Here is a 12,401-nt window from a genome sequence, read left to right on the forward strand (position 1 = left end):
TTGTTAATGGTGAAAATAGTGATTACATCATCGTAGCTAGAGTCCAACACACGTTGAATAGGCATGATCTATGTGTGTCTCCCATATGACCTTAATGAATGTAATCAAAAACGCTGGAAAAGACAATAGAAGAGGAAAAAAGAGGAAGAAGATTTAACCCCTTCATTTTTTAACATATTTCTCAGTTGCTGTACCCCGGTGCAGCCCGTGCACCTATTCACCGGCAGTATGTTACATTACTCGACTTTGTTGTGTGCTGCAATGCCATTTGTATGATAATCACATAGATTGCTTTCCTTACTTTCCTTTGTCCCTGAGTACCGAGAGTGTCAAAGCTACCTCATACTGAATGCAAAGTATTTCGGCCCACTGATACCTGTTCAAGGATTCCTGCTGTGTGAATCTGTTTAAAAAATGAATGTATATTGGCACATTAATCTGATTAACCTGCTTGATCGTAAATAGACTTTGCCGCTGAAAGTCCAGCCTCAAGGATGACGAGACTGAATTTCATAAGATGACCTGAGAAAAGTAATTAACGGTGTATCTAAAGGTACATTATTCACAGTCAGTGGACAAAAAAAAACAATTAGTGCTGAGTGTTAATCCCAGTGGGTGGTCCTTTGTCTTGTGCCTCTGCATAACCTCTCCAGCCATAATGCAAGACAGACTAAGAGCGAGATATTCCCTCTGAAACGACCTTTGTTTTCTAACACTAGGGTTGAATAGTCTTGTGGCCTTGCAGTGGTTTGAAGAGCGCAACATCAGCTTTTGCACGACCTTCGGTTTTCGCACAACATCACCATATGTTGTTCCCCGTGACCCCAAACAGGTGTTACTCCCAGGTTAGAAGGGCGTGAACATCCAGGCATGTGGTTCTGTGAGGCAACAGATCAGCATTCTAAACACACAATGCTGCCGAAAAACTCCTCGACTTCTCACCTCTTGCGCCACCGTTGGCCAAAGTACATCGATTACAGCCGTCAAATCTTCCTCAGCAGGCGAGCAGCTGCTCCCGTATTTCTTCAAGAAAGGCTCATTGTAGAATTCATCTTCATAAAACGTGTTGCTCATTATTGCTAACAGTTGTAACACGACGTTAAGACGGTGAACAGAGAGGCTGATATCCATGACATCAAATTACAAAGCGGCGTTTCCTCAGAATCACATATGCAGTTTGAATCTAGCTCAAGTTTGTAGCATCGGATGGGCTCTTAATACATGAACATCTTTTGAACGCATACTGTTAATGTTGATGTGTGTTATTCCGTTATGTCAACCACTGAGAAGAAAATAACTTCCAAACCCAGTGCAGCTCTGTAAGCGGGTCCTTCTTGCTCCTCATCACCGCAGCGATGTTGAATCCCCCCCGGGACGTGTGTGGCAGAGAGTCAATGGACATAATACGGAGGGGTTCTTCTCCAGAGACATCTCCATGAGAATGTGGCTCTGGTTTCACACTTATCACTCACTCCGGAGCAGTCAAACGCTTAGTGGCATTCTCTTGATCCAATTAATTAGTACCTAACAGGCATGTAGAGTGGAAGGGATTTGGATCGACAAGTGGGGACAGAGTCGAAGGCTTCTCCAATCGGGGCCAACTTCTTGTCACATGTTGGCCGTTAATGAGACATGTGAAGTGCTGCCGCATTGGAGAAAGTTGAGGGTGTAGAACCCGCTTACCGAGGTTTCAATCCACATCTAAACATGAGAAAGCTTCCTTATCTCCAATAGTGTTTTTATAAGAAGCTTGCAAACACACAGGTAGCATCGTTTTGAAGTGTGCATTTTGTGGTAAATGGGCGAGCACGCAAAATGTGACATAAAGCGCATCCCAACAACTCCAACAATGTGATGCCAAAAGTTTAAGGGGTATAAAAATATATAAAATATTATATTTATAATATAATATTTTAATATACCACTAGCTCTGTGGTGTTGCCGTCATTGGTGCCTCAATTTGGGTTTTCTCTGAGTGTGAGCCTAAAATTCTAACAAACGTTGAAGCTGCAAAATGATCCCGACAACTGAACAAAGACTGAAAAACTAATCTACCTTGGTTGAGTATGCGTGTCAATAAACTATGACTGAGATGGGAATATTCTGTGCGCGTGATTGGCAATTTGTTGGCCATGTGTGACATAAAGAATGGAGCAGTGATGAACGGAGGTGGCATCCTCTGATGGTGTAAATCCACTGCCGCTCACAAAGACAGGTGCCCTCCAGCCGGCTCCTGTCTGCTGCCTCGGTAATGGCGTGTTTCCATTCTACAGGTTGTTAAACAAGTCTCGTATTTGTGTGAAATACAAAAGGGACATTCATTCCTCGAACCCGCACATCATGATAAGATAATTCTGCTAGCTTCAAGGCTACTGGCGATGTAACGGCACATGCGTCGTGCACGGATAGACATGTGTTAGCGCTTTATGACTTGTGCCTGTTAGATTGGACACTTCAGGTCTTTGGTTTACTTGTAGGCAGCATCTCTCAAAACCGCGACACATCGACGCATCGACGCCTCCCCTTTTCCCGTCAATCTGTTCATCTTATGTGAGATGGCAAAACACAAAGACCAAGCTAGTAGCATTCCAGCGCGACAGTAGAGCAAGCAGAGCATCTCTGGGTTGGTGAAAGTCATCTCTAGTCATATATGATTTGGACCCATGACATTGTTGTTATGTTAGTGCTTTATAAGCCACTGGTTCTTGTTTTTGGAATAATAACTAAATAAAAGATAATGTAATACATGACAAATAGGAAAAACTCTTGAACTGCATAGAAAAAAGCATAAAACATTTAGGAGCTATCAGTGAAAAAATAAACTTCCCTTATTTTTGTATTTATTGTGGGGGTTGAATTTCCTCCTGGAAAAAAATAGATATATATTCAGCAAAATCAGTTTAAGCATGATTGTATCACCTGAGGGACCCTCAGCACAATTCTCACTGAGATGAGATCTGAAGTCTCTTCTCCTGGCGGGCTCCACCGTATACACTGATGCTGGAGGGGACGGGGCCTCGTGGTTTGAGGAGTGAGGAACCACAGCCCGAGATGTTTCAGGGATTGCTGCGAGCTTTTGCTATTTCAATTTCTAATGATATTTATTGTTTGGAAAATAATTTAATTGACATGGTGCAAACATGCATTTCCAGTCATTTTTTATTGTGGCTGCAATGAGAACCACAAACTGATTCCACTGATTTGATTAAGTGAAGAGCTGCTCCCAGGCATAAAGATGCCAAATCAATTCCGGTGAAAAACTGCTTGGTGCCGTCGCTCTGCTGGTATACGGTGCAGTCTGGAAAACGCTGATAAGAAACTATTCCATTTACTGGCTGAACTGCCATGTAATTCACTTGTCTGTGCATGTAAACAATGTAACATTATTTAATTGCTCTAAGGTTGGGGTTGTACTTATTTCAGTTAAATAATAAAAGTATTGAAGCAGGTACATATGCACAGCTACAGATATCAAAAAGCGCCTGTCATAAAACCCGTGAGTCCAGAAGGACATCGCATCGCTCGTTCGCTTAGAGACATGGAAAAACGTTTTTACAAGTCTGTGGTTATTAATGCCAGCAAGTCAGAGAGGAAACAGAGACGTCACTTCATTAATGAAAAAGGAGCTCAGAGGTGACTGAAGGTTACTACGTCCAAATATGACAGAGCCCAGACGTTGACACTAAAGTTCACATCTGCTCGTCTTTGAATGTCTAGAAAGTCTTTTTTTCCAGTGTATTGCCCATTCAGTCAGTGGCCGATTTGCAGGCCGTGTGTATGATGCAAATACTAATTACACACGCAGCTAACTGGAGGAAGGAGCCTGCAAAAGTGTCCCAGAAACACAACAAGAAGAAAGGAAGTGCAGCTTAGGTTTGAAATCGTGTCGCAGTGGAGCTGTGCCTTCTTGTCTGGAACAGACTTTCTCTCTGGATAACCACCGACTGGCTCCGCGTTAACAAGCCTCTGTTGGCCCTCAGAGGCCACTTCATGCCCGTTACATCAGAAACATTTTCTGCATATCCTAACAGGTTTAATGAAGCGAGAGATGCTGTTTTTAGTCCAATGTTCATCTTCCAGCTTGAACCCTGTATATTAAGCCGATGGAAAGGAAGCCAGCCTGTGAATATATCACTGTCACTTGAGTAAGATAAAGACCACTGATACGGTTTTTCTTTCATCTGGGGGACATTACAAAGGCTGTTTGCAGTCTCTCCCTGTCTCACTTGTAAACATAGCCCACCGGTGTAACAGAGGGCACCGTCTTGTATTTAGCAGAGGACCAGAGCGAGATCTTGGACACTTACCAGAAACATGATAATTGAGGGTCGTGTGGTGACTGCCGAAAGGGAAGGGAAGGGGGGGGAGGGAGGGGGTGGTGTTTTGGTGAAAGCAGATACTGCATGTAATTGAGAATATATAGTAAAGCAAGTCCATCCATGATGTTGACTCAGATCAACTATTGGGAAACGTACTGTTACCTCAGCAGTTCGCAGAGCATATTTAAATCAAGCAAGACGAAATATGCTGTTTTGGTAGATTGATTCACAACCACAAAGTATCAAATTTGTCCCAAATAAAACAAAGCATCTCCCAGGAGCTTGAATGTTCCTCCAGCTTTTACTGCAGCACGGTTCGTGGGGGGCAGGGGGGGTTGCTAAGAATGACCTTGTTGCATCATCAAGCCCAATTTCAGAACCGCCTTAAAATAACCAGAAGTCAAATAATGATGGAAAACAGTGAAACAGCCCTAACCCCAAATTCATTCCTCCGTCCTCTCTCTTTGTGTTTGCAGAAATTATTTTCAGGCTTCTCTTTAAGGACATTAGGTGCCCAACAAAATGTTATCAGTCGAGGAATGTTTAATACATGTATGTGAAACTATGAGGATGAAACTGCTGAAGAAGTTGGTTTTAAAGGACTGTATTTTCTTATACTTTACTAAACATTTGCCACCATGAAGACAGTTCGACAAGAGGTAAAAGGAATCAATGTGGATGGTTAAAAAAAAGGTTCTTACAGCTTCTACCATCTATTAACTCCCAATTAAAGTCTGTCCTATTTTTACTGGCAAATTAGCCACTAACCCTCTTAAGACATGAAATATAAATGTGAAATAGACAGGAGTCGTATTCTGTGTCTCCCCATCACTTATTGTTGGTCATCTTGTCCTAATAGAGTGGCTTCAATCACATAAATCTCAAAATGTAAACACATTCAGTAATGAGTTAACAGAGGTATAACTCGAGGCACTCGACTGCAATAATGGATTAGTTCTTTACACTCAGACTAATTTCTTTTTCATCCACACTCATCACGCCGGATCAATGCTGCATCTTTGGCTTTGTCCCTGCTTGCTTCAATCTTTCACACCGTTCAAACTGTGAGCAACTTCTACTCCACACTCCACGTGCTTGATGGAAGTGGTTATAGTTTAACATCGTAGGCTGGTGATTATGTCAGAAATTGAATGCTGCCTCTGTTAAAGGCCGGATCCATCAGTCTGACTGGCATCAGATCTATGGCAATGTGCCGGGTCAACAGCATATTTTAAAACCTCAGTTGTTAAGCACAAAGCCCTTTTGAAGGGCTCTGACGAGGGCAGGAGAACCGAGGCAGCACACAGGAAAAGTGCTGCAGCCATTGTGTCTGGAAAGCTTTTAACCCCCCAGCTCTGAGAGCGGGGGGATGTGACTCGTAGATATTGATAGGCTTTAGATGGGAAACTTGCATCCTTTTAAAGAGTTTTATTTCCATTAGGATGGATGCATTAAGTCATAAACGCAGCTATTATTTATGCAAGAATCCATAACATTTTCCTGTTGTTTACTCACCTGTCTACTACAATGCATAAGAAGACTTAAGGTACAGATTCACTCAAAACCCTTTTAATTTAAAGCAAAAACTTCAAATTATGAGACCGTAGTCAATATCAGCGGAACATGTTTTGCAGAATAAATCAATGTATGTCGCCAAAGACGTTACAAGAAATTGTTGTCAGTCAAGAAATGTCAAAGATTTGTTTTCGGCTCATTTAGAAACGGTGTGTGGGTCATTCGTCCACCAGTAAGCACTGAAATCTTCCATCTTCAATCGTCCCACGACTCTGCCTTTGAAGTTAGACGGATTTTACCGTTATGTCAAGCTGAATATCCTTTAACTGTGTAGGCTGTGCCACAAATGAATGGAAAGCACTGCCTTTTCTCTTAATAACATTCCCTTTGATAATCACACTGAGCTGCTAATTCTTTTAATTGTATTCGTTTAAACCCCCCAAACACATCAGTGTTGTAGAAGACAAAGAGGTCTGGAGGCAGGCTACACTTTCCCAATCAGTCCAAATGATGTATGTTAGAGGATACAGTTACTAAGAAATGAATAAAAGGAATCAGTTCCTCTCTTGGAATCAAGAGATCAATTTTGCTCTTCTGAGTCACAAAAAAATGACCTCCTCTCACCAGTAAAGTTAATATTTTATCTGGGACCAGAATGACTGAGCTGTCTGTCGCGCATGAAGACAGCTTAAGCTCGCGATGGGCCGCATGTCCGCCGTGGCTACTGCATGCTTCAAATGAGATTCATGACAAATCCCCTACAAGAGGCCAGCCAATATGCCAGGTAATAGCATGCTTGGCAGTACTTATCTGTCTCCATTAAAGACACGGGTCGTATCCCACAATGTCAAAGCCATTACATCACAACATATAGCTTGATGGTTAGGATGAGGCCGGTCGCTGTTGGAGTTCAAAAGTATGAGGAAGGAGGTTATTACCAAAGATCAGAAGACAGAATAAAAATCTATACCAGGCCTAATCAGGGAAATTTTAATCGTTAAGAGAGTTATTGCCTAAGTTGCGTTTCGGTGTCAGCTGCTACTGTTTTTTTCACTGCAAAACCTGCCGGTTTGAGTCCCACCAGAGATCACACCTCAGGCTTTCAGTCGGACCCATTAATAATAAATGCAATCACCTCACGCTACAATTGAGACTTAATATAAATGGACTTGATGTGGCGGGCGTGCGCTTTGGCCATTTTAAGTTGATACGGCAGCAACATGCTTATCTTAAAAAAAAAGACTTACACTGCATTTGTGTTTAATTCTATTTCATTTGGAGCCTCTGCGTGGATGTCAATGTGGGTCCTGGTGCACATTTATCATTCAGATAGGATCAAGGCTCGGGACAGTCAACTACTTGCCTGGGATTTCTTGTTTTTATTACACCGGTGGAGGCAGTAGTGTTCCAGTTTGTTCCTGTGAATGTACAAACCGACCTTCTGCTACGTTAATGTCTTTGTCAGGACCTGTAAATTGTCCATCTTTTAGCTTTGACTGACGTGGATCATATGTATTGCTGTTGAAATATTGGTTGATGCAAAAGACGACTGTAATCTCGTCCATATAAATATTCTAGAAAATGTATGGAATGAAACCCTCCGACACATCACAATGATCATGGATTCTCACAAAATACAATTGTCCAACAATGCCCTCCAAAATACACTGCAGTTGAGAAATGAGGTTTATGACAGCTGCCTTTATTTGCTCCAGCACCGACACTGTGGAGATTTTGGGATCCCTCAGTGTTGGCTTCAGCAGCTCGGGGAGCTGGATGAATGTTTGAGTTTGGTTTTTATTCCACATTGAGATTTGGGAGTCACAGAAACAGCCAAGAATGCCACATAAATAGATCTGAGTCATCCAAACAGATTCTGACCCTTTGCAGTTTGGTGTTGGATAATTGATTAGAGCAGATGGCTACACACACTAGAACCAACATCTGGTTCATCAGTAATGTATCTATTACATACATTTAAAACATGTGCCTCTACTTAGGCATTACGAGCCAAATCGTAATCAATGTGACTGTCAAACGCCGCTACGGAGAGAAAAGCTTCAAAAAGCCAAAGGCATTCTTTCCTATTCAGTATTTCCTACGCCACCCCGACTCTAATTAAGACCTTTCAAATGGGATATTAAGGAATAAAGGGGTAAGATATGATGCATATTCCAGCCCTTGTTTAGAAGGAAAGTTGGTGCAAATTAAAAGGAAAATGATCATTGCTGCAGCGATGGCCATTAGTGGGGGTATAATTATATTAGTCACAGTTAAGACTGTGGCAGCGGGATTGAGATTGACACATTTGCGTAAGTGACAAGGTGCCAAAAACAGGCCGTTCTCCTCTTTTAAGACTAAATATTCCAGATTTTCTCAATTGCATACAGAGGAGGTGGCTCAGTGACACTGCAATGATTTATTCACTGCTGGGGATGGCAGATATCATTTGGGGTTAAACAATGAAGCAAGTGTCAGATGAAACTTTAAATTCTTATACAACTTGTGTATGGTTTAAATATGATGCAATGTGGACATGGGATTCTGCAGAGAGTAAACATGCGTAATCAACAACACAAACATGTAATCTACACATTGACCCAGTAGAAAAGCAATTCTGGTTCTTGGTCAAGTGCACACATACAGAATCTCGATGCATACGTGCACACGTTCAAGCACGCACGCGTACACCTCTTCTACACACCTCCATAACCCCAATTTTTTGCTGTTTAGTAATTAAATGAAACAAAAGTTGCGCCCCTTGACGTTAACGACCGATTAAGTCCTTGTATTTTGTTCATTTCATGAGATGAATCACATCTGTAAGTTGCGTAAGGGGGGCAGGTTGGATTATTTTCGTAAACATTCACATTTTGGGGGGGGGTGGAAGAAAAGTACTGCCTTACCTAAAGTTATGAGATGAAACAGATAAACTCCCCACAGATCCATCTCTGTGAAATGCGAGTTTCAGATGAAGCGTCGGACCCACGCAGCCTTCAGCAGGACGGTTACACGGCAAGTGGAAGAAATCCTGTAATGCTCGTAAAGATCATCACCGGCACAAGGAGACAAACGTCTTCAAAACAAATCCTTAAAAACGTTTCAGGTTCTTGTTGCTCTGTCTCATTTTGTTAAAATTCCACCAGTTTGCCCTTCGGATGCGGTGCCACAATCGCGCGTTTGCGCAAAGCCAGAGCCATGCGTAAAAACGTGTGTGTGGGGGGGGGGGGGGGGTCCTGTGCGCTGCGCGGTGCGGTGCTGTTGGAGAGAGAGCCTTCTGTTACGCGTCGAGATGGTGGCTGAAGTCCTCGGGTCTGCTGCTGGAGAGATGCTGACTGCTGCCGGGGGGTAGGAGGAGGTAGTGGGGGAGGCTGGGGGGGGGACCAGTTTGCGCAGGGAGGGACATCCAACAGTCCGATAAAGCAGCCGGGTTTTTTATATTATTACTTCAGGCCCTCATGTGTATGGATGCAAACCTGCTGCGTGGTATTTTTACAGCGTTATAGCCATTGGTGGAAACTATATACATTTATTCAAGTGATGTATTTGCAATGTTCTTTTTACTTATTCCCGTTGTGTCTGCTACTCTATTCTTCTACTCCACTAGGAACTACTGTGCCATTGCCACCATGCTACCGTTATTTGTTCACTTTAATTGTTAGTAACTTAAAAGAATACTGGGTGAGGGTTATTCAAATCAACCCATTCTTAAATATTAAAGTAATTAACACATGAATGCATCAATATTATTTATTGAATAATTCTGACATGGGGCCCTCCTCCCCAACGTTAGCACTGACACCACCTTTTCTAAACCTCTAGTATTAACAGTCTCCAATATTATTATGTTTATATTTCCATAGGATAATATTAGAATTAATATAATATTACCCCAAAAATACAGACTTATATGGTTCCATTCTGTACTTTGTTTTCATGAGGATTTTCATCCTGTTCATCATAATCTCAAAGTCTCACACTTGTCATTGAGTTTTCTTATATAATATGAAGTGTGTGTGTTTTCGTCGCAGAGAGCTTATAGAAAGAAAGTGAGATGGGAGTTTCAGCTGAAGTTGGAGTGCTCAAAACCATATTTTGTCCTAGTTTAGTTTGGGCCGCATATTTGTCTTCACTTGGGAAAACGTGGTCCAGTTTGGTCTTATTTCTTTTTTCTTTTTGCTTCTGTTGTGAAATGTCACTCTTCTGATTCAGGTCAGTCACAATCAAATGTGTTAAAAGCCTAAATGTGAGACCCAAGATCGATGCTCCAATAACCCATCTAAAGGTGATGACTGCGCTGACAGAAGTGTTTCAGGTATCCCAGAAAAAAAATCAAACAAGAGATTAATATTGATACAGGAAACTCTGAGGCGAGGCAGATTTGGGGCACTCAAACCTTTTCCATCTCTGGTTCCCTGAGCAGAAAGTTTGAGAGCTCATAGTCCAAATTCATTTTGACAGCACACCTCTAATTGGTTATACAATAAAATGCAGACAGACAGGCCGTCCATTTTTGTCGATTCCTTCCAAAGTCAGATAGCTTTAGACGGTTACTCACCAAAATTCACCATATTGACCCTTAGCCGCTATTAGATGGGAACAATGAACATATTTCTAACGTTAATAGGTGGAAAAGACCGCAAGAAAAACAGGTGGACTATAGGTGAACATTTATAGATGCATTTTGTATAAAAAGTGGATTATCGTGTCCGTGCCTTCCCCAACTTTTTCACCATCTGTTAATTATATTGTTCAGTGGCAGAGAAAGTCAGTGGATCAAAAGTAGAGTTGGATTGTGTTGATTCACCCGTTTAGTTAGTCTCCGAACGGGCTAATGGAGTTTCCAGATGATCCATGCAAACAACGCTGGCGGAGAGCAGATAACAAGGGGTCACCATGTTCGAACAGACACGCTCAGGGTGTGCGCTCTTCTGTACGTGTGTCAGCGTCTGTAAAGCATAAAGAAAGGTCCAAAAGGATGATCTAGCTGTGTAGCAAAGACAGAATGAAGACCTCTCAAGAGCCATTTCAGCCTGCTGGAGTTATCTTTACTGCCATTCACGGCCGCCCCACTATCATGCTTCACTGGACTTACACAAAATGGCAACATTACGCATTTCCAAAGATTTTTAAAGTTGTTTTTTTCCCCTTTTTTCCGCTTAGGTCTCAAATCAGAAAGACTGTAACGGCAAAATGTCTTTACGCCTCAACGATTGTAATTTCAACTCCCTAACAAGCTTGCAGTGAGAATATTTGGAACACTATATTACCATCTCTATTGGGACTTGGAGTGCTTAAATGTGGGGAGCCTGCACGGTTCTGACAATGCTTATGAATCTTTAAAGAGAGACCCAAAGCCGTAGGGAGCTTTGGGAAAAGTACACATTTGCACTGTGCATCTGCATTTGTAATTCAAATCAACATTAAAAGTTGCAGGAATAAAACAGCCCTGTCAACGTTTTTAGGGAGAATTAGAGAGCGAAAATGTTCATTTTCTTCTGAACCATTTAAGTCTTTGCTTCCCTCCCAGTAGAATGAGAATGTTTCATTTATTTTGTCCTCAAATTCGTGATCTGCATCACCTGAGCTGAGATTTCTTCAGCAGAGAAGTAGCTTGGATCAATCACCTACACACCAAAGCCCCTGCTCATAAAACACAGTTATTCTGCCCTGGGGGGGCCGAGTTTCAGGAGCTCTTACTTCTCAAACACTCTTTCAAGATGAATTGATTGTGCTGTTTCAACATGGGAGACGGACAGCTCTCAGTTCCACTTACACGCAAAGGTACATTGATTTCCTACCTAGAAGCGACCTTAATGAGGGATTAGTTATTGTACCTATAATTATTGCTGTCAAGGGTCCAGAACTGTGGGAGCGAGAGGGGCTTTGTACATATTTGTTTGAAGCATTTAACAGCTTTGCTCTCTGCCAAATAGAGACCTCAAAGTTCTGCATGACAAACCAAAGAGCACAGTGGCCTCATTTCCCTTCGCTTCAAAGAAGAGCATGTGATGCATCTCTCTTTCGTTAGTTCAGGGGATTTTTGTCCACGGAGGATTTAGAGGTCCCGCGATGTGCACAGGTGTTTCCATTTATTTGGCCTGATTAGACCTCATTCAGTTTGAAGCTGGGACGAGGCCAAGATGGGATTTATGAGGTCACCAAATGCCGTGTAACCGTTATTCAGATATTTTGATTTGGTATTAAACAACTTGATTGTTTGGCGGAGCCGGCAATTCTAGTTTTAATTAGTTGTATTAATTGTTTCTCTTTTTGACTTTAGTATAATTTGAGAAATTTATGTTAGCTGCCATTTATTCGTGTGCAGCTTTTTACAGCTTTTAAGTTATAGCCTTCCCACAGGGTGGATGATCCATCACAGTAAACATAAATCCTTCATCATTATTACTTCACTGCACATGTTGAGAAATCTTGCTTTAGGGTGTGCATTGTGTTCCACTCTACTGTCAATCACCTGACACAAACAGAAACTCTGAAGCAAGAAATAATCCCTGCAAAACTTATATATATTTTATTCTCTCACCGTGTCATCACATTTGATTTGGC

General features: G+C 41.9%; 1 protein-coding gene across 1 annotated transcript in view; it reads right to left on the reverse strand.

The window, feature by feature from the left end:
* Positions 1-9,167, reverse strand: part of gfra4b (GDNF family receptor alpha 4b) — a 30,254-nt gene extending 21,087 nt beyond the window's left edge. The window contains exon 1 of the mRNA XM_040175028.2: positions 8,741-9,167. Within this exon, the coding sequence (XP_040030962.2) occupies positions 8,741-8,783 (43 nt within the window). The 5' untranslated portion in view covers positions 8,784-9,167. The remainder of the gene's footprint in view (positions 1-8,740) is intronic.
* Positions 9,168-12,401: the final 3,234 nt, after the last annotated feature.

The sequence above is a fragment of the Gasterosteus aculeatus genome, chromosome 4, assembly GCF_964276395.1.
Source record: "Gasterosteus aculeatus chromosome 4, fGasAcu3.hap1.1, whole genome shotgun sequence".
Lineage (NCBI taxonomy): Eukaryota > Metazoa > Chordata > Actinopteri > Perciformes > Gasterosteidae > Gasterosteus > Gasterosteus aculeatus.